General features: G+C 53.4%; 2 protein-coding genes across 2 annotated transcripts in view; one reads left to right on the top strand and one right to left on the bottom strand.

The window, feature by feature from the left end:
* Positions 1-12,085, bottom strand: part of DCAF13 (DDB1 and CUL4 associated factor 13) — a 77,266-nt gene extending 65,181 nt beyond the window's left edge. The window contains exons 1-3 of the mRNA XM_075353024.1: positions 11,955-12,085; positions 2,239-2,438; positions 347-454 (exon numbers count right to left, since the gene is read on the bottom strand). Of these exons, the coding sequence (XP_075209139.1) occupies positions 347-454; positions 2,239-2,438; positions 11,955-12,024 (378 nt within the window). The 5' untranslated portion in view covers positions 12,025-12,085. The remainder of the gene's footprint in view (positions 1-346; positions 455-2,238; positions 2,439-11,954) is intronic.
* Positions 12,086-12,212: 127 nt separating this feature from the next.
* The window catches only part of SLC25A32 (solute carrier family 25 member 32), a 32,557-nt gene continuing 18,505 nt past the window's right edge, over positions 12,213-26,264 (top strand). The window contains exons 1-2 of the mRNA XM_075353025.1: positions 12,213-12,445; positions 20,844-20,994. Coding sequence (XP_075209140.1) covers positions 12,280-12,445; positions 20,844-20,994 — 317 coding nt within the window. The 5' untranslated portion in view covers positions 12,213-12,279. The remainder of the gene's footprint in view (positions 12,446-20,843; positions 20,995-26,264) is intronic.

Raw genomic sequence — 26,264 nt, forward strand, 5'->3', positions numbered from 1 at the left:
CCAGCAAAGTCAATGAGAATTCTGAAGTGCTGTGCGCACGTTGCTTTTTTTTCTTCCTTGCAGATTTGGGTATAAATCAGCAGCATGTCAACTGGTTATTTTTTTCCTGTGCTTTTTAGCCCTTCCAGGCAATGAAAACGCATAAACGTTCATAAAACGCATGGCAAAAACATGCCCGCGTTTTTTTGTTGCGTTTTTTGGTGCAGTGCATTTCTTCACCTAATCTGCAGCGTGTGCACATAGCACCACAGCTCCTCTTAGTAGAACGACCTCCTACAAGGTAATAAGCTTAAAAAATCTTGTTCCTTGAATATCCCCTTCGTTTGTCACAATCACACGTACGTACTGTTAAAAAAGAAGTCCCACAGAATCGCACGCACATCCCTCGGACAAAGCCTTCGTGCGCTTGTACCGTGCGCGTGCACTTGCGTGTGGTCAGATTCCATATCTTCACCTGCGGAAATAAAGGACATCACTAAATTAAACCTGCTAAAAAAGATGAGACAAGCAAAGCGGCCACTATTAGGCTCTGTGCGCACTGGGAAGTGGAATTTTCTTGAGAAAATTCCGCATGCCCTCAAAGATTACCGCACCCGCGGTAAAAAACCGCGGGAAACCGCACCCGAAAACCGCATGCGGTTTGCCGCGGTTTGCTGCGGTTTTACCGCGTTATTATTCGCGGTATTGCCGCGGTTTTGCCGCGTGCGGGTTGGGATGTGCTTTATTGCATTCAATGCAATAAAGCACATTGAAGAAAAAAAAAAAAAAAGTCATTTAATTCTGAGAGTAGATAGACAGAAGAATAGATAGAGGGATAGATAGATAGACAGAGGGATAGATAGATAGAGGGATAGATAGAGGACAGATCGCTGCATTTCCCACGGTCGGCTGTGAGTTCACATTACCGGCCGTGGGAAATGACCGGTAATTACCTCTGCTGCTTTCATTCAGCCTGTGTCTGTGACAGTCGCGGCTGGATGGAAGCAGCGCTGGACGTCGGACCTGGATTACGCCGGAGCTTTGGTGCGGGAGGGGTTAATAAAATGGTGAACGAGGCTTGTTTGTTTTATTTAAAATAAAGGATTTTTGGTGTCTGTGTTTTTTTTCACTTTACTTACGGGTTGATCATGTCAGCTGTCACATAGACGCTGCCATGATCAAGCCTGGGGTTAATGGCGGTGGTCCCCATCACCATTAACCCCTTGTATTACCTTGCCACCACTGCTACACGGTGGCAAGAAGAGCCGAGGACACGCCGGTATTGTCGCATATTGCATGCGACAGTGCCGGGGCAGCTGCGGCTGATATTCTCGGCTGCCGGAGGGGGAGTGAGGCGGGGGACATTACCCCTGCCCCTCTCCCTCCCCAGCCTGAGAATACCGGGCCGCCGCTGTGTGCTTACCTCGGCTGGACGGTGAATATGCAGCGGAGCCCACGTTCTTTTTTTTCTATATTTCCGTTTTCTTTCTATGTGTGTTCTATGTGTCTGTGTCTATGTGTTCTATGTCTGTGATGTGTGTGTGTGTGTGATGTGTGTGTGTTTACTCTGCTCTGCTTCCTCTTCCTGTAATGACATCACTTCCCTGCAAAACCGCAAGCAAGTGATGCACATTACCGGAGGTAAACCGCAAAATACCGCAGGGAATAACGCAGGAAAACGCAGTGAACCGCACAGAATTTGCTGCCTGCGTTATTCCCTGCGGGATTTCTTGATTAACATTGAGTCAATGGAGTGAAATCACGCAGCGCTGTGCGGAAAAGAAGTGACATGCACTTGTTTTTGCTGCGGGATTCCCGCAGCAAAACATGCAGCTGTCAAATTCCGCCCAGTGCGCACAGGATTTTTTTTCTCCATAGGATTTGCTGGTGATTCACTGCAGAGATGTTATGAACATTTTCTGCAGCGAAACATGCAGCAAATCCGCGGCAAAATCCGCGAAAAATCCGGTAAGTGCGCACATAGCCTTACTGTACACAGGGGTAGCCCTTATATTACCAGACAGGTGGGGCATTTCTTGGGGTGCACACAGTAAGGTGACAATGATAGCGCCCTCCCTTCAGTTACCCGCCTTAATCCCACATTGGCCGTGGCATCTAAAGGGGTTAACAACCAAGTCTGACGTTTTCTCAGATCCAGGCGGTAACTGTGGGAATGGCTGCACCTGCGATATCAAAGACTTGCATTGCTGCTTGATGGTTGCAAAAGTTTTCACACCCAATGCCGCTGTGTGTGCTTACCTCTCCGTCACAGGCTCCTGACAGCACGGTGGACAAGCTCTTGGGATGTTTGGCCATACAGTTCACCCCATCTCTGTGCCCCTCCAGTGCGGCAATGAAAGGCTTAGCGAACGTGCGCTCCAGCTTGGTGGCATTTAGCGCCCTGGTATATTCACGTGGCACCTCAAACGGGTGGAGCGAGGGGTCGTAGTTACGCGGAACTGGAAAAAAAAACATTTAGCGTTAAATCGGCTGCCTTAAAGTCCTGAGGGTAAAATGCCCGAGTGTCATCACATTCAAGCAGCAGTAAAGTGACAATTTACAAAATAGCAAAGGTAGTACCCAATATGGCCGCACTGACTGCTGCCACACATCCACAAGTGAAGGACAAAGCAACACAAGTATAAAATATTCAGATATAATTGATATGTCCATTTCTAGTGCCCTTTAAGGAGGTCGTCCACTCCCTTTAAGTTCTCGGCTTCTGTCATTGCATAGGGGCCGCCATTATTAATTTACATCCAATAAAAATCTGTCTTAGTCTCACGATGAGATGAAAACATCACGGCCCGAAACATCGGATGTGACCGGCTCGGAGGTAAGATAGTCGCGTCTGCAAAATGGCCCAGACTGCTGCACGCAACGATTTCCCTACAAACGGACCTCAGGTTTTTGGAAACAATGTAAAAAAAAAAAAAAGAGAATTTTGTTTACTTACCGTAAATTCTTTTTCTTATAGTTCCGACATGGGAGACCCAGACCATGGGTGTATAGCTTCTGCCTCCGGAGGACACACAAAGTACTACACTAAAAGTGTAGCTCCTCCCTCCGAGCATATACACTCCCCGGATGACAAATCCAACCAGTTTAGTGCAAAAGCTGAAGGAGGACATCCACCCATAAGTAGAGATAGAGTAAAACCCGGAATAACCGGAACCTCTGTCTACAACAACAGCCGGTGAAAACACACGGAACAAGAAAGCTGCCAACAGGCAACAGGGAGGGTGCTGGGTCTCCCATGTCGGAACTATAAGAAAAAGAATTTACGGTAAGTAAACAAAATTCTCTTTTTCTTCATCGTTCCTTATGGGAGACCCAGACCATGGGACGTTCCAAAGCAGTCCATGGGTGGGAAATAAACAGAAACTGAGAAGTAGGCAAAACCTAACTTCACAAATGGGCGACAGCCGTCCGAAGGATGCGTCTGCCCAAGCTCGCATCTGCCGAAGCATGAGCATGCACGTGGTAGTGCTTCGAAAGGTTGTGCAGACTAGACCAAGTGGCAGCCTGACCGACCTGCTGAGCCGTAGCCCAAGAGGCACCGACAGCTCTGGTCGAGTGCGCCTTAATCCCCGGCGGGGGAGGCACCTGAGAACATTGGTAGGCATCGGATATGGCCGACCTAATCCAACGAGCTAGGGTCGGTTTAGAAGCCGAGAGACACTTGCGCTGACCTGTGATCAGCACAAAAAAAAGGGGTGCACCGCCTAAGAACAGCGGTGCGTGACACATAGATCCGGAGCGTCCGCACCAAATCTAAAGCATGCAACGCTTTCTCAAAGCGATGCACAGGGGCCGAACAAAGGGAAGACAATGAAATGTCCTGGTTAAGGTGGAAAGGAGACACCACCTTAGGGAGAAGGCCCGGAGTCGGATGGAGAACCACCTTGTCTTGGTGAAAGACCAAAAAGGGTGACTCCGAAGAGAGCACAGTCAAATCAGAGACTCTCCTGAGAGAAATTATGGCCACCAGAAAGACCACTTTCTGTGAAAGACGAAACAACGAAACCTCCCTAAGAGGCTCAAAGGGGGGTTTCTGTAAGGCCGTGAGGACCAGATTAAGGTCTCAGGGATCCAGAGGCCGCCGGTAAGGCGGAATGATGTGAGATGTGCCCAGTATAAGGTGCGCATCTAGGGCCAGCCGGGCGAAACGCCGCTGGAACAACGCTGACAGAGCCGAGACCTGTCCCTTGAGGAAAGGACAGGATGGTCGGCAAGGAAAAACAGCCAAGGAGCATGGCCGGAAGAACGACACCAGGACAGGAAAATTCTCCAAGTCCTGTGGTAAATCCTGGCCGAGGAAGACTTCCGAGCCTGAGTCATAGTGAAGATGACCTCGGAAAAAATGCCTGAAGCCGTAAGGATCCAGGGCTCAAGAGCCACGCAGTCAATCTGAGAGCCGCAGAATTCTGGCGGAAAACGGACCCTGTGAGGGTCTGGGCGGTCCGGGAGATGCCACGGCACCTCTACGGACAGACGGAGCAGGTCTGGGAACCAAGCTCGCCTGGGCCAGTCTGGAGCAATGATTATGACCCGACGGCCCTCCATTCTGATCTTGCGCAGGACTCTGGGCAAGAAAGCTAGAGGGGGAAACACGTAGGCCAGACGGAACTGGGACCAATCTTGAACCAGCGCGTCCGCTGCCAAGGCCTGAGGATCGTGGGAGCGAGCCACGTAAACCGGGACCTTGTTGTTGTGCCGGGATGCCATTAGATCCACTTCCGGAGTGCCCCACTTGCGGCAGATTGACCGGAACACTGCCGGATGCAGGGCCCACTCGCCGCTGTCTGCCTCCCAGTTTTCTAAGCCTGGGATGTGGACTGCGGATATGGTGGACTTGGAGTCCTCCGTCCACTGAAGGATACGTTCAACTTCCGACATTGCTAGGCGGCTGCGAGTCCCGCCTTGGTGATTGAGGTAGGCAACTGCTGTCGCGTTGTCTGACTGGACACGAATGTGCCTGCCCGCCAACAGGTGGTGAAAAACTACGAGAGCTAGGAGTACAGCCCTGATTTCCAGCACCTTGATCGAGAGGGCTGATTCGGACGGAGTCCAAGTGCCCTGTGCTCGGTGGTGGAGAAACACTGCTCCCCAGCCGGATAGACTGGCATCCGTGGTGAGAATCACCCAGGACGGGGCCAGAAAGGAGCGTCCCTGGGACAGAGAGAGGGGCCGAAGCCACCACTAAAGAGAGCTCCTGGTCTATGGCGACAGAGCCACCAGCCTGTGCAAGGAAGAGGTCCGCTTGTCCCAACAGCGGAGAATGTCCAGCTGCAGAGGACGCAGATGGAACTGGCAAAGGGAACCGCTTCCATTGACGCCACCATCTGACCCAGCACCTGCATGAGATGCCTGATGGAATGACGGCGGAGCCTCAGCAGAGAGCGAACCGCCAGATGAAGGGGCTGTTTGACTAAGGGCAGCTTCACAAGTGCCAGCAGAGTCTCGAATTGCATCCCTAGGTACGTAAGGTCCTAGGTCGGGGTCAGAGTGGACTTGCAAGCGTGGCGAGAGTGAGCGAGACACGCCGCTGAGAGTGAGCGAGACACTCCGCTGACAGTCTGCACTGGATGAAGCCTTGACTAGAAGGTCGTCCAGGTAAGGAATCACTACCAACCCCTGGAGGTGCAGAACCGCAACCACTGCTGCCATGACCTTGTAAGTACACGAGAGGCCGTGGCTAACCCGAAGGGGAGAGCCACGAATTGGAAATGTTCCTCTCCGATTACAAAACGTAGCCAACGCTGGTGTGAAACTGCGATTGGCACAAGCAGAAAGACATCTCTGATGTCGATGGCTGCTAAGAAATCTCCTTGGGTCATTGACTGATCGCAGAGATTCCATGCAAAAATGCCGCACCTGACATGCTTGTTGAGAAGCTTGAGATCCAGGTCGGAAAGCACCGTCCTTTTCGGGGACTAGGAAGAGATTTGAGTAAAAATCTGAACCGTTCCCAGTCGGGAACTGGTACAATTACTCCATTAGCCTGCAAGAATGCCACGGCCTGTGAGAAGGCGGCGGCCTTGGGGCAGGGGGCAGTTGACAGAAAAAATCTGTTTGGCGGGCTGGATAGAATTCTATTCTGTAGCCGTGGGAGATGGTAACCCACACCCACTGATCGAAGACGTGTTGAAACCACACGTCGCCCAAGAGGGAGAGCCTGCCACCGACCAAGGACGTTACTGGCGCGGCCAGATAATCAAGAGGAGGCTGCCTTGGTGGCAGCAGCTCCTGCGGACTTCTGAGGACGCGGCTTCATGCGCCAGTTGGATTACGGACCTTGGCTGAGTTAGTGGACGAGGCCGAGGGCTTAGAGGACGACCAGTTAGAGGAACGAAAGGAACGAAACCTCGACTGGTTCCTGCCCTGGACAGGTTTCCTGGGTTTGTGGCATGGAAGTACTCTTCCTGCCAAAAAACTTCCTTAATAATTTCATCCAGATGTTCACCGAATAGACTGGTCCCAGCAAAAGGGAGCCCAGCAAGGAACTTCTGAAGAAGCATCTGCCTTCCACTCTCGAAGCCACAGGAGCCTGCGGATAGCGAGGGAAGTAGCCGAGGCCACCGCAGTGCGGTGACAGTCTCCAGCATGGCAGACATGGCATAGGATGAAAAGACTAAAGCCTGGAAGTTAAGGCAACCATTTCGGGCATAAAGTCCCTGCACACGTCGCCCAGTGAGGGAATGCATCTCCTCCAGAGAAGCAGAGATGGCTTTGAGAGCCCGCACTGCTGCAAAAGATGGGGAGCACGAGGCCCCCGCCGCCTCATATATAGATTTGGCCAGAAGGACAACCTGGCGGACAGTGGGATCCTTAGAGAGGTGCCGTCAGCCACTGATACAATTGTCCGGGCTGAAAGTCTAGACACCGGAGGGTCCACCCTTGGTGAATGAGCCCACTCCTTGACCACCACTGGTGGAAGGGGGAAACAGTCATCAGAACCACGCTTTGGGAAGCGTCTGTCAGAACAGGCTCTGGGCTTGGTCACAGTGGCCTGAAAACTGGAGTGGTTAAGGAACACACTCCTTGTTCTCTTAAGGTATACTGATGCCTTTCTGCCAGAGGGGAATGCACCCCTGATACAGGCGGATTGAGGTCCAGTATAAATATAATGGACGCAATCAAATCATTAGCATCTGCGTCACCTTCGGACAGATCCATCCGAGCCCCTAGTAAAGGCATCCTCCTCGTCCTGCGAGTCGGCTCGTGAATCAGAGCTGCGGGACGAGGAAGGAAAGGGGACCCTGCGACTCCATTTTAGGAGGACGGGGACTGAGACCAGATGAAGAATCCTCTGTGAGCTTTGCTGAGCGAGCCGTAGCAGCAGAAGCGCCCTGAGAAGGGGGCTGATGCATGCTCAACAGTGTCCGGGACAGCTGTCCCCTGGAGAGAGGGATTCTGCCCAGACCGGGGGATCAGCCACCGGAGCAGCTGGAGGGACCACAGATGAGCTTCCAGGCTGAGGGACCACTATGTTAGAGCAAGCATCACAATGTGGTTATGTGCTCGGTACAGACAGATCTACATGCAGTGCATAATAAGAACAGCCTTGCAGCCTTGCTCTGATGTGAGACATGCTGCAGAAGTGGGGGCTCCTGTCCAGAATGACCCCCAGCAGAGTATATAAACAGAGTATATAAGCAGCTGCACAACCGGAGGTTGTGGCTTGCCAGACCGTTTAACATAGGGACATCTCTGTGCCCTCCAGATCCCCCAGCCCAAGGCCCCCATTTGTCACAATGTGTTATGCAGACATTGAGAACGCCGAGAAAATGGCGCCGGAGCGAGGAGAGGGGGCGGGGCCTACTCTGAGAGCTGGATCCGGAGGACAAATGAGGCATACAGGGGAGGGAATCTTTCCTCAGTGAGGAGTGTCCTCCCCTGTGCTGAACAGCCGCTGGGCGGAGCCACACTGTCCCTCTGCATGACTGACATGCAGGGGGAGTGAAACCGAAAGTAGGCCGCAACTGAAGCCGGGGCCTAGATTTAAACATGCGGCCAGCGTGCAGGCACCATCGGCGCGGTTCTCCAGTGAAAACTGGAGAACCGGCCGGAAATGTTACCACAGTCACATAACACACTCTCCCCAAAATATAAAGTACAAGGGACCCCTGGAAAGACCACTGTCTGTGGTAATAACGTCTCAGTACTTAGCTTGTGAGACGCAGGTGCCAGGTCCCTGGGAGGTGAGCACTCCGTCCGACAGGATCCTGAACAGGGCTGCGGATGGAGACCGGTCTCCTGCAAAGCAGTGAGAACCGTGATGGCTCCCACTTCAAGCCAGAGCCTCAGGGGATGGTGAAGGAGCGCGGCATGTGAAGGCTCCAGCCTTGTAAAATCAACCTTAGGGTACTTTCACACTTGCGTTATTTTCCTTCCGTTACAATCCGCCCTTTTGGGAAACAGCGGAATCCGTTAACGGATTCCGCTGTTTCCCATAGACTTGTATGGTTGACGGATTGTACCAAAAGGAGCTGCGTTGCTTCCGCTGGGCGACGCTCCGTTGCTTCCGCCCAGCGGGAGGAACGCAGCATGTAACGTTATTTTGAGCAGCGGAATCCTCTGGATTTCACTGCGCATGCTCTTTTTTTTTTTTTTTTTTTTTTTTTAAATCAAACTTTATTTTGGCTCGCGGTGGCCGAACGTTCAGCTGAGCGCCCGGCCGTCGGCAAGCGACAGCGCTCAGCTGAATGACCGGCCACCAGCATGCCCGGCCGCCGGCAAGTCACAGCGCTCAGCTGAGCGCCCGCCCGCCGGCATGCCCGGGCGCCGGCAAGTGACAGCGATCAGCTGATCACCCGGCGGCCGGCTGCAGGGAGCGATCAGCTGATCACCCGGCGGCCGGGAGCGATCAGCTGATCACCCGGCAGCCGGCTGCAGGGAGCGATCAGCTGATCACCCGGCGGCCGGCTGCAGGGAGCGATCAGCTGATCACCCGGCAGCCGGGAGCGATCAGCTGATCACCCGGCGGGCGGGAGCGATCAGCTGATCACCCGGCGGGCGGGAGCGATCAGCTGATCACCCGGCGGCCGGCTACTGGGAGCAATCAGCTGATCACCCAGCGGCCGGCTGCAGGGAACGATCAGCTGATCGTTCACTATAGTCTGCCGCTGGTAAAACCGGGAAAAAAAAAAAAAAAAATCAAAACGAATTGCGTTGTTTTGCAGCATCCGTTGCATCCGTTGTGTCACTATATGCAACACATCCGTTGCATCCGTTACACAACGCAATGCAACGGATACCGTTCAACGCAAGTGTGAAAGTAGCCTTAACAGCACCGCCGACACAGTGGGGTGAGAAGGGACATGCCGGGAGTCCAGATGGGACCCGCTTTTCTTCCAAATCTTTGAAATCAAAAATCAAAAATCAGAGGATGCATGTGTGTGTGACCTCCTGAACACAAAGCATTGAACTGGTTGGATTTGTCAGCCGGGGAGTGTATATGCTCGGAGGGAGGAGCTACACTTTTAGTGTAGTACTTTGTGTGTCCTCCGGAGGCAGAAGCTATACACCCATGGTCTGGGTCTCCCATAAGGAACGATGAAGAAAATTGCAGTAAAAAGTGATCAAAGTTTAAAGTATCACAATGTTACCAATAACTAAAGCTCACCATGCAAAAACAAAAACACAAGCCCTAATACCCAACAAGAGAAAAAAAGTGATGGGTCCCAGAAACTGGCAACATAAAAAAAAACCAGTTTTTTTTATCTTTTAAAAGGAACCTGTCCGGTGTAATATGCAGCCAGGACCACGAGCAGTTCTGGGTGTATATTGCTAATCTATGCCTATCCGTCCCTGTATACACTAGCATAGATAAAGAGATCTGTAGAAAGAGTGTATCTAAAGATCTTTTACCGTATGCTAATGAGCGAGGGGACTAGTCCCCTGCGTGTTAGTTCCCCAGTCATTCACCCCCCATTAGTTATTATGTAGGTTAAATTACTGGCGGGGTTTTTGTAACAGCATTTTTGCCTCTTTTTTGGTCTGTGATGCTTTAAATAAAGCTGCTTTGTTTTTTAAACTTCCTGATATTTGACTTTGGCGTAGATTACATGCATCTAATGCAAGTCTATAGGGGAAATCTTCACAGAAAACTCAGAGTATCCGCAGGAGAGAACGACATGTCGTGGCCAAAACTTGCTTTTTAGTTGCAGCTTTTTTTACTGCCAGAAGAGCAGGTTTTGCTGCAGAAAACACAGCATCAAAAAAAAAGCAACATGTGAACATAACCCAATATCCAACGTCATAAACTCCCTATAAGTTCATCGTTGGAACGTGGTTTGAAAATGTCTGATTTTTCTCTATGGATATACATATCTGTATGGTATCGCCCTGCTTGTACTGACCAAGAGAACACCGGGAGAACACCGGCAGCTCAGTTTACCGCACAATGAACGCCGGAAAAACAAAACCCAAACAGCAGTGGAATGGTTGTATCTTTCGCTCACCACTTGGATTTTTTCTCTAGTGTTTTTTTCCAGTACATATAAGGCTAATTTCACACTTGCGTTGAACGGCATCCGTAGCATTGCGTTGTGTGACGGATGCAACGGATGTGTTGCATATAGTGGCACAACGGATGCAACAGATCGTACAAAACAACGGAATCTGCTTTTTTTGTTTCTTTAGAGTTTTACCGGTGGCAGACTATTGTGAACAATCACCTGATCGCTCACAGCAGCCGGCCGCCGGGTGATCAGCTGATCGCTCACAGCAGCCGGCCGCCGGGTGATCAGCTGATCGCTCACAGCAGCCGGCCGCCGGGTGATCAGCTGATCGCTCACAGCAGCCGGCCGCCGGGTGATCAGCTGATCGCTCACAGCAGCCGGCCGCGGGGTGATCAGCTGATCGCTCACAGCAGCCGGCCGCCGGGTGATCAGCTGATCGCTCACAGCAGCCGGCCGCAGGGTGATCAGCTGATCGCTCACAGCAGCCGGCCGCAGGGTGATCAGCTGATCGCTCACAGCAGCCGGCCGCAGGGTGATCAGCTGATCGCTCACAGCAGCCGGCCGCAGGGTGATCAGCTGATCGCTCACAGCAGCCGGCCGCAGGGTGATCAGCTGATCGCTCACAGCAGCCGGCCGCCGGGTGATCAGCTGATCGTTTGGCTGCCGAGAGTGTGTGCGAATGCGAGGGGCGGAGTGCGGGGTGGGTGGAGTCAAGCGGGGCCATGGCGCTGAGGACGTCAGTGCCGGGGACTGCATGGCTGGGGACAGGTGTGTGTGTGTGTGTGTGCCTGTGTGCGTACATGCGGAGTGGAGTGCGGGAGGGGGCGGAGCAGAGCAGGGAAGTGTCAGACTCCCTGCACACGTAGCCAGGGTAAATATCGGGTAACTAAGAAAAGCACTTTGCTTGGTTACCCGATATTTACCTTGGTTACCAGCGTATACCGCTTAGCGCTGGCTCCTTGCACTCGTAGCCAGGGTAAATATCGGGTAACTAAACAAAGCGCTTTGCTTAGTAACCCGATGTGTACCCTGGTTACGTTTGCAGGGAGCCAGAGAGGATTCCGCTGCTCAAAAAACGTTACATGTTGCGTTCCTTCCGCCTGGCGGAAGCAACGCAGCGTCGGCCAGCGGAAGCAACGCAGGTCCATCAGTCTCAATCAGTCGTCCATACAAGTCTATGGGAAGCAGCGGAATCCGTCAACGAATCCAAAACGGCGGATAGCGACTGAAGGAAAACAACGCAAGTGTGAACCTAGCCTTACAGTGATGTGAATGTCATTTCCAAACTACAATTTGTCCCATAGAAAATACTGATGGTAAAATGCAGAAATACTGGCTCTGGGCAGAAAGTGCACAATGGGTAGAATGCCGGTGCCACCTGGAGGACACTCCGGGACATGACACCGGAGAGGGACGCTGCAGGTAAACACACAGTGTGCACGGATCAGAAGCAAATAAAGTTGGGAATGTTGAATCCCCCACGTGGCCAGCACGGCGGACGGCCCTCACCTTTGGGCAGATCCTTCTTGGTCTCCCGCACGTAATCATCAGGATTTCTACACAGAACCTTCACCTTCATGGCGACCACCAGACCGAGATCCTCTCTCTCCCGTACACCACATGGACCGGAAGTGAACGGTCAGCACTTCCTGGATTCTACGTCACTGATCCCCGGCCGCCATCTTTACTCCGGGCAGCCTATACAGTAGCGGTTTAGTTATTAGCGCCGCCATCTTTGTTTTGGGCAGTAGCTGAGCAGGCACGCTGAAGGAGGAATAGTGGGGCGGGGCTAGTGCCGGAGGTCAGCGGAGAGCTTGATGTGACGTGTGTACACATGGCCGCCCCGTCCGGACCGGCTGCGGAGCCCGTACACCCGGTAACGGTGGTGAGAGACGTGTTTAGACATGTCCAGTACGAGAACCTGGTGGCCGGCCTGAGCGGGGGCGTTATCTCTACTCTGGTGCTGCACCCGCTGGACCTGGTCAAGATCCGCTTCGCAGGTAAAATAAGCGCGGAGGAGGGTCAGCGCGGAGGGATCAGCGCGGGGCACAGGAGAGTCAGGGCGGAGGGATCAGTGCGGGGAACAGGAGAGTCAGCGCGGAGGGATCAGTGCGGGGCACAGGAGAGTCTTCGCGGAGGGATCAGTGCGGGGCACAGGAGAGTCAGCGCGGAGGGATCAGTGCGGGGCACAGGAGAGTCAGCGCGGAGGGATCAGTGCGGGGCACAGGAGAGTCAGCGCGGAGGGATCAGTGCGGGGCACAGGAGAGTCAGGGCGGAGGGATCAGTGCGGGGCACAGGAGAGTCAGCGCGGAGGGATCAGTGCGGGGCACAGGAGAGTCAGCGCGGAGGGATCAGTGCGGGGCACAGGAGAGTCAGCGCGGAGGGATCAGTGCGGGGCACAGGAGAGTCAGCGCGGAGGGATCAGTGCGGGGCACAGGAGAGTCAGGGCGGAGGGATCAGTGCGGGGCACAGGAGAGTCAGCGCGGAGGGATCAGTGCGGGGCACAGGAGAGTCAGGGCGGAGGGATCAGTGCGGGGCACAGGAGAGTCAGCGCGGAGGGATCAGTGCGGGGCACAGGAGAGTCAGCGCGGAGGGATCAGCGCGGGGCACAAGAGAGTCAGGGCGGAGGGATCAGTGCGGGGCACAGGAGAGTCAGCGCGGAGGGATCAGTGCGGGGCACAGGAGAGTCAGCGCGGAGGGATCAGCGCGGGGCACAAGAGAGTCAGGGCGGAGGGATCAGTGCGGGGCACAGGAGAGTCAGCGCGGAGGGATCAGTGCGGGGCACAGGAGAGTCAGCGCGGAGGGATCAGTGCGGGGCACAGGAGAGTCAGCGCGGAGGGATCAGTGCGGGGCACAGGAGAGTCAGCGCGGAGGGATCAGTGCGGGGCACAGGAGAGTCAGGGCGGAGGGATCAGTGCGGGGCACAGGAGAGTCAGCGCGGAGGGATCAGTGCGGGGCACAGGAGAGTCAGGGCGGAGGGATCAGTGCGGGGCACAGGAGAGTCAGCGCGGAGGGATCAGTGCGGGGCACAGGAGAGTCAGCGCGGAGGGATCAGTGTGGAGCACAGGAGAGTCAGCGCGGAGGGATCAGTGCGGGGCACAGGAGAGTCAGCGCGGAGGGATCAGTGCGGGGCACAGGAGAGTCAGCGAGGAGGGATCAGTGCGGAGCACAGGAGAGTCAGCGCGGAGGGATCAGTGCGGGGCACAGGAGAGTCAGCGCGGAGGGATCAGTGCGGGGCACAGGAGAGTCAGCGCGGAGGGATCAGTGCGGGGCACAGGAGAGTCAGCGCTGTGGGATCAGTGCGGAGCACAGGAGAGTCAGCGCGGAGGGATCAGTGCGGGGCACAGGAGAGTCAGCGCGGAGGGATCAGTGCGGAGCACAGGAGAGTCAGCGCGGAGGGATCAGTGCGGGGCACAGGAGAGTCAGCGCGGAGGGATCAGTGCGGGGCACAGGAGAGTCAGCGCGGAGGGATCAGTGCGGGGCACAGGAGAGTCAGCGCGGAGGGATCAGTGCGGAGCACAGGAGAGTCAGCGCGGAGGGATCAGTGCGGAGCACAGGAGAGTCAGCGCGGAGGGATCAGTGCGGGGCACAGGAGAGTCAGCGTGGAGGGATCAGTGCGGGGCACAGGAGAGTCAGGGCGGAGGGATCAGTGCGGGGCACAGGAGAGTCAGCGCGGAGGGATCAGTGCGGAGCACAGGAGAGTCAGCGCGGAGGGATCAGTGCGGGGCACAGGAGAGTCAGCGCGGAGGGATCAGTGCGGGGCACAGGAGAGTCAGCGCGGAGGGATCAGTGCGGGGCACAGGAGAGTCAGCGCGGAGGGATCAGTGCGGGGAATAGGGGAGTCAGCGCGGAGGGATCAGCACGGAGGGATCAGTGCGGGGCACAGGAGAGTCAGCGCGGAGGGATCAGCACGGAGGGATCAGTGCGGGGCACAGGAGAGTCAGTGCGGAGCACAGGAGAGTCAGCGCGGAGGGATCAGTGCGGGGCACAGGAGAGTCAGCGCGGAGCACAGGAGAGTCAGCGCGGAGGGATCAGTGCGGGGCACAGGAGAGTCAGCGCGGAGCACAGGAGAGTCAGGGCGGAGGGATCAGTGCGGGGCACAGGAGAGTCAGGGCGGAGGGATCAGTGCGGGGCACAGGAGAGTCAGCGCGGAGGGATCAGTGCGGAGCACAGGAGAGTCAGCGCGGAGGGATCAGTGCGGGGCACAGGAGAGTCAGCGCGGAGGGATCAGTGCGGGGCACAGGAGAGTCAGCGCGGAGGGATCAGTGCGGGGCACAGGAGAGTCAGCGCGGAGGGATCAGTGCGGGGCACAGGAGAGTCAGTGCGGAGCACAGGAGAGTCAGCGCGGAGGGATCAGTGCGGGGCACAGGAGAGTCAGCGCGGAGCACAGGAGAGTCAGCACGGAGGGATCAGTGCGGGGCACAGGAGAGTCAGCGCGGAGCACAGGAGAGTCAGCGCGGAGGGATCAGTGCGGGGCACAGGAGAGTCAGCGCGGAGCACAGGAGAGTCAGCGCGGAGGGATCAGTGCGGGGCACAGGAGAGTCAGCGCGGAGGGATCAGTGCGGGGCACAGGAGAGTCAGCGCGGAGGGATCAGTGCGGGGCACAGGAGAGTCAGCGCTGTGGGATCAGTGCGGGGCACAGAAGAGTCAGCGCGGAGGGATCAGCACGGAGGGATCAGTGCGGGGCACAGGAGAGTCAGTGCGGAGGGATAAGTGCGGGGCACAGAAGAGTCAGCGCGGAGGGATCAGCACGGAGGGATCAGTGCTGGGCACAGGAGAGTCAGGGCGGAGGGATCAGTGCGGGGCACAGGAGAGTCAGCACGGAGGGATCAGTGCGGGGCACAGGAGAGTCAGGGCGGAGGGATCAGTGCGGGGCATAGGGGAGCCAGCGCGGAGGGATCAGTGCGGGGCACAGGAGAGTCAGCGCGGAGGGATCAGTGCGGGGCACAGGAGAGTCAGCCCGGAGGGATCAGCACGGAGGGATCAGTGCGGAGGGATCAGTGCGGAGCACAGGAGAGTCAGCGCGGAGGGATCAGTGCGGGGCACAGGAGAGTCAGCGCGGAGGGATCAGTGCGGGGCACAGGAGAGTCAGCGCGGAGGGATCAGTGCGGGGCACAGGAGAGTCAGCACGGAGGGATCAGTGCGGGGCACAGGAGAGTCAGGGCGGAGGGATCAGTGCGGGGCATAGGGGAGCCAGCGCGGAGGGATCAGTGCGGGGCATAGGGGAGTCAGCGCGCATGCTGGGATCTGTAGTCCTCCAACTGTATAACACGGACTCCTCACACTAATCATTCACCATTAACCTCTTCATGACCAGAAGCTCTGTCCTCTTGGTGTTTCTTATGTGCTAACAGTGACCTGGCTCATGATTGTCCCGGAGAGTCTGATCACACAGAGATCTCACAGGTTTTGGGTGTTTTTTATTTATTTTATTACATTTTAATGGTTTAAAAAAAACCCAACAAAACAGTCCGTTATTTTGAGACCCATGACTTTCCTTTTCTCCTATCAGTTGAGCTTTGTGCAGTTTTCCGACATTTACAGTGACTAGTGATGGGCGGACCAGGGCTGTGAAAGTCCGAACCCGCATCTGTTAAAAGGTATAAATAGATGCCCCAATAATACCGTCATGGCAAATAAATCACAGGGTCACACGGGGTGAAGACCCCTGGGTTAAAGGGAACCTGTCAGGTGCAATATGGACACAGAACCATGAGCAGTTCTGGGTGTATATTGCTAATCCCTGCCTAACCGTCCCTGTATACACTAGTATAGATAAAGATCATTAGAAAAAGTGTTTCTAATGTTAATGAGCGCAGGGACTAGTCCCAAGGGCATTATATCCCCTGACAAGTCTGCCCTCTTAGCATGTTAGCACGCCCACAGGGGCATACTAACATGCTATTCACTGCAGCGTCATCAGAGGTGCAGCGTGTACCTGTGTCTGCGGTGAACGCTGATCAGATTGCTCGTCACTTCCGGTCATGCGCAGTCTGAAGCCGTACGATTCCCGGCTTCAGAGAGGTCTAGTGTGCATGACTGGCATTCAGAAGAGTGTTCACCGCAGACACAGGTACGCGCTGCACCGCTGGTGACGCTGCATTGAATAGCATGTTAGTATGCTCCTGTAAACGTGCTAACATGCTAAAAGGGCAACTAGTCTGAGGAACTAACACTCTTGGGACTAGTCCCTGCGCTCATTAGCATAAGATAAAAGATCTTTAGAAATACTTTTTTTAACGATCCCTTTATCTGTGCTACTGTATACAGGGACAGTTAGGCAGGGATTAGCAATATACACCCAGGACTGCTCGTGGTCCCTGGTGTCTGTAGCACCTGACAGGTTCCCTTTAAGTACAAACTCCATATGAAACATTAACAAAAGAGGAGGACAAGGAGTATAAAGTACAAAATAGACAAAAACTTATTTAAACAATCTTATATTAAAACATGGGATGAAAGTAATGAAGGAAAAGGGGAGGTGAATGTAGAGCATACCCGCTTGGTAATACATCTGCACCTATGGGGCAAAGACAAGCTTGTATGGTCATAGTATTCATATAAGTTTGGCATGATACTGGGATAAAGGTAGAACATTAATTCCCAATAAGAAATGTAAAATCCTTTACATCCACAATACATGTCAGTAATGATGCGTATAGAAGCTATGAATGCTGCCCCAGAGTGCAGAGGTCCACTGACCCAATCTCCTATGTACACTATTCAGCCCAAAAATAAGGGTGGTGAACAAGGCATGTCTGCAGGAATGCCTTGTCAATAATATACCTGTGAAGGCAGGTGATAGAGATGGGGTAATGCAGCAGGGTAACCGAGCGGTCAGTCCCACGGTTTCGCCATGGAGGCTTAATCATGGGGAGGCAGGTCCTATGTGTATACATAGGCGGTGGAGGATTAAATAGTATAGCGGGCAGGTGGTTCAAATTAATGCGCTGTGTTCAAAGGTACCCGAGTGCCAGGCCCAGAATTCTCAGGGAATTACAGGTATTGATCTGGATTTGGCACTCAGGTAATACAACAAAATAAAGGACAAACAAGGAAAATAAATAAAGCAAAAGGGCTGTACTTATTGAGTCTCCGGCGCAGCTATTCACTGCTCCGGCCATTCATTTCCAGGGTCGCGCATTACCTTCATTGTATATGCACTGCTTTCCCTGCCCACCGGCATCTGTGATTGGTTGCAGTCAGACGCGCCCCCAGTCTGAGTCATAGCGTGTCTGACACTCCCAATCACAGACCCGGTCTGCGGATCTACATCGTATAGGAAAAATAAATAAAACATTCGGCATGGGGAGCCCCCATACTATGATACCCAGCACAGATAAAGCAGGTTGCAGCCCCCAGCCGTGCACTTATCTTGGCTTTGTATCAAAATAAGAGGAACCGCTTGCTGCTTTTTTTTTTGTGTTACTTAAATAAATATTTTTAATAAGCAACCAGCAGTCCCCCCCCCCCACAATTTTGATAACCAGCCATTATAAAGCCCAACAGCTGGGGGTTGGTATTCTCAGGCTAGGGAGATACATGGTTATGGGACCCCCCAGCCTAAAAATAGCCTGCAGCCTCCCAGGTTTGTCACCTACATTAGATGCGACAATCCCAGCACTTTACCTGGCTCTTCCCGATTGCCCTGGTGCAGTGGCAATCAAGTTAATAAGGGGTTAATTGCAGCCCACAGCTGCCACTAAGCCCTAGATTAGTAATGGGAGGCATATGAGACCCCCACCCCATTACTAATCTGTAAGTGAAAGTAAAATAACCCAAACACCGAAAACATCTTTTATTTGAAATAAAAAACAAAAAAAGCACCCTCTTTCACCACTTTATTAACCCCAAAACACCCTTGCAGGTCTGACCTAATCCACACAAGGTCCCACGACGATTCCAGCTCTGCTACATACACTGCCTGCTGCAGACTTCAGGCAGAGACTGAGCCACAGCGATAAGCGGTGACGTCACTCAGGTAAGATGCGGGCACAGCTGGAGGTTCCCACAGGTCTCCAACTATCATACTGGTTATTTGACCTCAGATAACTTCATTAAACTCAGTGAACTTCACCTGAGGTGGGATCACTGACTTCATTGAGGTTCCTTGAGTTCAGATTACCTGCTGTCAGAGGTGGAGGACCCTGGGAACCTCCAGCTGTGCCCGCAAATTGTCTGAGTGATGTCACCGCTGATCACTGCTCAGTCTCTTCCTGAAGTCTGGAGCAGGCGGTCGTGTACCATGATCGCATGCTGTATCTTCGGTAATATAGCAGAGCTGTAATCGTCTGAATCCTCGTGGGACCTTGTGTGGATTAGGTTGGACCTGCAGGGGATGTTTTGGGGTTAATGAAGTGGTGAAAGAGGATGCTTTTTTGTCTTTTATTTCAAATAAAAATTTTTTTGGTGTTTGGGTTTATTTCTTTTCACTTACAGGTTAGTAATGTGGGGGTCTCATAGATGCCTCCCATTACTAATCTAGGGCTTATCGACCGCTGTGAGCTGTGATTAATCCCTTATCACCCCAATTGCCACTGCACCAGAGCAATCAAGAAGAGCCAGGTAAAGTTCCGGGACTGTACCATCTAATAGTTGTGACAATCCTGGAAGGCTGCTATTTTTAAGCGTGGGGGCCCAATAACCATGGGTCTCCCCAGCCTGAGAATATCAGCCCCCAGCTGACGGGCTATATCATGGCTGGGTATCAAAATTGGGGACTGCACGCCGGAATTTAAAATTATTTATTTAAATAATTTAAAAAAGCCACATGCGGTTCCTCTTATTTTGATACACAGTCAATATCAGAGCACAGATGGGGGCTGCAGGCTGTAGCCTTATGCTTTATGAGCTGGGTATCATAATATGGGGGGACCTTAGGGAAATAGTTTTACTTATTTATTTTTATACCAATATAGATGCGCAGACAGCACCTGTGATTGGAATCAGTCAGCTGACATGCTGCCAGTCATTGTGGGGGCGTGTCTGACTGCAACCAAACACAGACGCCGGTGGGCGGGGAGAGCAGTGCATATGCAATGCAGGTAATGAGCGGCCCCGGAAGGAGAATGAGCTGCCTTGGAGCAGTTACACTCGTGCTGGAGACTTGGTAAGTACAGCCCGCGCTTGCTCCTATTCCCCTATCCCTTTTACCACCATTTTTAATCACGAGAGTCTGGACCCCATAGACTTGTATGGGGACTGGCGTCTGTCAAGCTATCCGGAACCAATCCTGGGCTAGAATATTCTTTTTTTTTTTTTTTTTTAAACCCAGTTAGACCCACCGGTCCCGGTCCGCCCATCACGTACAGTGACCCATTAGCTCCTGTGATCATGCACATCGGCTATCAGATTATTTAAACACCTCTGTCAATGATTGACCACAGCGTGTAAGTGGTTAGACAGCTGTTTGCCGCTGTCGGGTAGGTGCCGGCTGTGCAGCACAGCTCCCAGGTGAGGCGCTTGCTCGGCTTCAGAGCCCGCTCCATACTCCTGCATCGGACATAGGATGGACTGTGCTGTACGCTCTGTGTTAGGAAGGGGTTAATCCTCCACCTTTGTCAAGATCTGTGCTTGCTCTCAGTAAATGGAAGCATTATATATATTTTGTCCCATAAATGTATGGTGCTGGGTGCCCCCGACTCACTGACAGCAAGCAGAGATGTGGAAATAGTGGAGAATTGATGCACCAGGTTTCACTATAGAATCATAAATTAAAGCGGAATAATATTATTACTTATAAGCGCTCAGACCTGTTAAAAATAAAAAAATTCACACTCTGGAGTTTTCCTCATTGACGCTCCGGAAATGGCCGTTTGCAGGTCAGCGATTGGCTGAGCTTCATTTTCGGGGACTGATCACATTATGTCGCAATATTGTACTAAGTGTAATTACAGTCCTTAAATATTATCGCCACCACCATCTAATAATCCTGTCTGGGTCCGGCTGTCTCTGTGTTGGGCACTAATATTTTGACTTTTCCATTGCACAGATAAGAGGGGATGGCCGTCGCCTTTGGAGTAATTTTCAATAATTTCATGTATTTTGGGCTGATAGTCATTTTGTATTTGGGTTTCATTGCAATGTCTGCACCGTTCAGCCTTTACAAGCTCTTTGTTTCATGGCACACTCACCCTTGATGTGATCTGTGGTCATAAATCGGCTCAGAGGAGCTCAGCAAAAGACAAATCCACCAGAGCTCACTTCTGGCTTCTCAGTTAGCTCATTCTGTATCCAGCCATACACAGCACAACACACAGGCTACAGAAGGAAAACGGTGCAAATTATTTAATGGAATCCAATTACAAAAATGATTATTTTACCCCAAATACTTGCACAGAAGGAAAAAAAAAATCTTTAATGAATATTAATATTTGTTCTGTGTGTTTGATTTTACAGTGAGTGACGGCCTGGAGCTCCGACCGAAGTATAATGGCATCCTGCATTGTATGTCCACTGTGTGGAAACATGAAGGACTGCGTGGCCTCTATCAGGGGGTTACCCCAAATATGTGGGGGGCAGGCGCCTCCTGGGGGCTTTATTTCTTCTTGTAAGTGAACACAACACAAGAGCATTAACAGATATAGACATTGGTAGGGATTTATGTGTTTTACTGAATGGAGTTTTGTATTTAAACTCTCTCCTCTGTCTGTAATTTGCTTTACAAACAAAGAAGTTGTGCTTTAGTCACCCTTCCCAGGTCCAGAGCTGAATCTCCACTGCTCCCTGTGGCTGTTACCGTCTGCAGTGTTGACGTCACATCGACAGCGCTGCAGCCAATATCTGAGCCCAGGGGCTCTGAACAGCTCATGTTGTATACCGGGGAAGAGCCTGTACACTAGATGATTGGCTGCAGCGCTGCTCACATGACGTCAGCACTACAGACAATAGAAGACAGCACTAAGTTGATTGGCTGCAGCGCTGCTGACATGATGTCAGCGCCACAGACAATAGAAGACACTGGGAACAGCAGAGAAGCGGGAGTAAACACAAACTGCTCATAGGGACGGATAATTTGAAACCAGAAGGCCCCTTTAAATTGATGTTTTTTTGGTTAAAAGTAGTTTTCTTTATCGTTCCTTTGGGAGACCCAGACCATGGGTGTTTAGCTTCTGCCTCCGGAGGACACACAAAGTACTACACTTAAAAGTGTAGCTCCTCCCTCTGAGCGTATACACCCCCTGGTGAGCCAGTCCCAGCCAGTTTATCGCTTTGTGTTCAGGAGGCATACATCCACACATGCATTCTCATATGATTTTTTGCCTTTTGGAAAGAGATTGAAGAAATGTGGGTCCACGTCTGGACCCCCGGCATGTCCCTTCTCACCCCACTGTGTCGGCGGTGTTGTTAAGGTTGATTTCCAAGGCTGGAGCCTTACATGCCGTGCTCCTTCACCATCCCTCCTGGGCTCTGGCTTGAAGTGGGAGCCAGCACGGTCTCCATCCACAGCCCCTTGAGGATTCTGTTGGACCAGAGCACTCATCCCCAGGGACCTGGCCCTGCGTCTCAGCAGCTAAGTACCTGAGACGTTTATGTGTTGGGGGTCCCTGTTCTTTATTGTATGGGGAGAGTATGCTGAATGTGTTTATTTTGACATTTCCGGCGGGTTCTCTAGCTTTCGCCCGAGAACCGCGCCGATGGTGCCTGCGCGTCGGCCTCGCCGCTTAAATTTAGGCCCCGGCTTTGCCGGAGGCCTAGTTTCTGTTAACTTCCCTCGCATGTCATTCATGCAAGCGGGACAGGCACGGCTCCGCCCGGCGGCCGTTCTGCACAGGGGAGGGACACTCCCCACTGCTGGGGTGTGTCTCCTCTCCTGCAGGTCTATGGCCCTCCAGTTCTTGCTCCTCTATAGGAACGCCCCCTAGTCCCGCCCCCTCTCTTCGCTCCGGCGGCCATTTCTCAGGCAGAGTTCACTCTGCGCTGGGCCTGTCTGCACTCTGCATCCCTGCTGAGGTGCTGTGCATTGGGGGTCCGGGCTTCGGGATCTGGAGGGCACACAACACCGCTTCCAGCGGTCTGGTAAGCCACAGCCGGTCTCCGGTTGTGCACCTCTGTATATTCTCCCTGGGGTTCATTCTCTTGTAAAGCCCCCACTCCAGCAGCATGTCTCACACAAGGAGCAAGGCTCCAAAGCTTTATTCTGTATGCACTGCATGTAAGCTCCTGCTGCCTGAGCCGAGCACCTATCCACATTGTGATGTTTGCTCTAACTTGGCGGTGCCACAGCCTGGAGTCTCACCCCCAGTGGTCTCTCAGGCTGCTGCTGCACCTGTGGCTGAACCCCCGGCCTGGGTAGAGTCCTTTTCTAGGTCCATATCCCAGTCATTTGCTGAGTCCATGGGACTTTTGTCCAGGACTTTGTTGAATCTGCATCAGCCCTTCTCACAGGGTGCCTCTAATACTCTTTCCAGGGGATCCCTATCCTCTGACCGTCCATCGGAGCTCACAGAGGATTCATCATCAGGTCCCAGACCCCGTCCTTCTAAGAGAAGGTGCAGGGTTTCCTCCCCTCCTCATCCCGCGGCTCTGACTCAAGAGCTGACTCTCAAGATGAGGAGGATGCCCTCACGGGGGGCTCGGAGGCTATGTACCCCATCGATCTCTCCGAGGGTGACTCAGATTTTAGTGGCTTGATTGCTTCTATTAATTCTGTACTGGATCTCAATCCGCCAGTCTCAGAGGAGCAACCCTCTCTGGCAGAAAAGCATCAGTTTACCTCGCCTAAGAGAGTAAAGAGTGTGTTCTTTAACCACTCCAGTTTTCAGACCGCTGTGACCAAACCCAGGGCCTGTCCTGACAAACGCTTTCCAAAGCGTGGTTCTGATGACCGGTTTCCATTTCCACCTGAGGTGGTCAAGGAGTGGGCTCACTCCCCAAAGGTAGACCCTCCGGTTTCTAGGCTCTCAGCCCGGACCGTTGTGTCGGTGGCTGACGGCACCTCACTTAAGGATTCCACTGACCGTCAGATTGACCTTCTGGCCAAATCTGTGTATGAAGCTGCGGGGGCCGCGTTTTCCCCAACTTTTGCAGCAGTGTGGGCTCTCAAAGCCATCTCTGCTTCCCTAGAGGAGATGCATTCCCTCACCAAGGAATCTATGCCTGAGATGGTTACCTTAACTTCTCAGGCTTCAGCTTTTTCATCTTATGCCATGTCTGCCATGCTAGAGGCTGCTCACCGCACTGCGGTGGCTTCAGCTAATTCCCTTGTTATCCGCAGGATCTTATGGCTTCGAGAGTGGAAGGCAGATGCTTCTTCCAAGAAGTTTCTTGCTGGGCTCCCTTTTGCTGGTTCACGGCTGTTCGGTGAACAGCTGGATGAAATTATTAAGGAAGCTACTGGCGGGAAGAGTACTTCCATGCCACAAACCAAGACCAGGAAACCCGCCCAGGGTAGGAATCAATCGAGGTTTCGTTCCTTTCGTTCCTCCAACTGGTCGTCATCTAAGCCCTCCGCCTCGTCCGCTAACTCAGCTAAGGATCAGAAATCCAACTGGCGCCCAAAAGCGCGTCCGCAGAAGACCGCAGGAGGTTCTGCCACTAAGGCAGCCTCCTCATGACTCTCTGCCCGCTCCAGCAACGTCCTTAGTCGGTGGCAGGCTCTCCCACTTTAGCGAAGCTTGGTTAAAACAAGTCTCCGATCAGTGGGTGAGAGACATCATATCTCACGGCTACAGGATAGAATTCTCTTCCAGCCCGCCAAACAGATTTTTTCTCTCAACTCCCCCCTGCTCCAAGGCCGCCGCCTTCTCACAGGCCGTGGCATCCCTGCAGGCAAACGGAGTGATTGTACCAGTTCCCACTCGGGAACGGTTCAGAGGTTTTTACTCAAACCTCTTCCTAGTTCCCAAAAAGGACGGTACCTTCCGGCCCATCCTGGATCTCAAGCTTCTCAACAAGCATGTTCGAGTGCGGCATTTTCGCATGGAGTCTCTGCCATCAGTCATTGCCTCAATGACCCAAGGGGATTTCCTGGCGTCCATCGACATCAGAGATGCCTATCTACATGTGCCAATCGCAGTTTCACACCAGCGTTGGTTACATTTTGCCATAGGAGAGAATCATTTCCAATTCGTGGCTCTCCCCTTCGGGTTAGCCACGGCCCCTCGGATATTCACCAAGGTCATGGCGGCAGTGATTGCGGTCCTGCACCTCCAGGGGTTGGCAGTGCTTCCTTACCTGGACGACCTTCTGGTCAAGGCTCCATCCAGCGCAGACTGTCAGAGGAGTGTCTCGCTCACTCTCACCACTCTAGCCTAATTCGGGTGGCTTGTCAATCTTCCCAAATCCACTCTGACTCCGACCCAGAGTCTCACATACCTAGGGATGCAGTTCGAGACTTTGCCGGCACTTGTGAAGTTGCCCTTAATCAAACAGCAGTCTCTCTAGCTAGCGGTGCGCTCTCTGCTGCGGCCCCGCCGTTATACCCTCAGGCGCCTGATGCAGGTGCTGGGTCAAATGGTGGCGTCCATGGAGGCTGTTCCCTTTGCCCAGTTCCATCTGCGCCCTCTGCAGCTGGACATTCTCCGCTGTTGGGACCAGCGGCCTTCCTCCTTACAGAGGTTAGTGGCTCTGTCGCCACGGACCAGGAGCTCGCTTCAGTGGTGGCTTGGGCCCCTCTCCCTGTCCCAAGGGCGCTCCTTCCTGGCCCTGTCCTGGGTGATTCTCACCACGGATGCCAGTCTATCCGGCTGGGGAGCGGTGTATCTCCACCACAGAGCACAGGGCACTTGGACTCTGTCCGAGTCAGCCCTTTCAATCAATGTGCTGGAAACCAGAGCCGTGTTTCTAGCTCTCCGAGCTTTTCACCACCTGTTGGCGGGCAGGCACATTCGTGTCCAGTCAGACAACGCAACAGCAGTTGCCTACATCAATCACCAAGGCGGGACACGCAGCCGCCTGGCAATGATGGAGGTACAACGCATCCTTCAATGGGCGGAGGACTCCAAGTCCACCATATCCGCAGTCCACATCCCAGGCGTGGAAAACTGGGAGGCAGATTATCTCAGCCGTCAATGCGTGGACGGTGGCGAGTGGTCCCTGCACCCGGCAGTGTTTCAGTCAATCTGCCGCAAATGGGGCACTCCGGACATGGACCTAATGGCATCCCGTCACAACAACAAGGTTCCTGTTTACGTGGCTCGCTCCCACGATCCTCAGGCCTTCGCTGCGGACGCTCTGGTTCAAGACTGGTACCAGTTTCGTCTGTCCTACGTGTTTCCCCCTCTAGCTCTCTTGCCCAGAGTCCTGCGCAAGATCAGAATGGAGGGCCATCGAGTCATCCTCATTGCACCGGACTGGCCCAGGCGAGCTTGGTATCCGGACCTGCTCCAACTATCCGTAGAGATGCCGTGGCATCTTCCGGACCGTCCAGACCTACTCTCGCAAGGTCCGTTTTTTCCGCCCGAATTCTGCGGCCCTCAAATTGACGGCGTGGCTCTTGAGTCCTGGATTTTGACGACTTCTGGTATTCCTCCTGAGGTCATCTCCACTCTGACTCGGGCCCGTAAATCTTCCTCCGCCAAGATCTATCACAGGACTTGGAAAATGTTCCTGTCCTGGTGTCGCTCTTCCAGCCATCCTCCTTGGCCATTCTCTTTGCCGACCCTTCTGTCTTTTCTACAGTCCGGTCTGCAGCTAGGACTGTCCCTCAACTCTCTCAAGGGACAAGTCTCAGCTCTGTCAGTACTGTTCCAGCGGCGTCTCGCCCGGCTGGCTCAGGTCCGCACCTTCATGCAAGGCGCGTCTCACATCATTCCGCCTTATCAGCGGCCCTTGGATCCCTGGGACCTTAACTTGGTCCTCACGGTATTGCAGAAACCC

The sequence above is a fragment of the Anomaloglossus baeobatrachus genome, chromosome 6 (genome assembly GCF_048569485.1).
Source record: "Anomaloglossus baeobatrachus isolate aAnoBae1 chromosome 6, aAnoBae1.hap1, whole genome shotgun sequence".
NCBI classification, from domain to species: Eukaryota; Metazoa; Chordata; class Amphibia; order Anura; family Aromobatidae; genus Anomaloglossus; species Anomaloglossus baeobatrachus.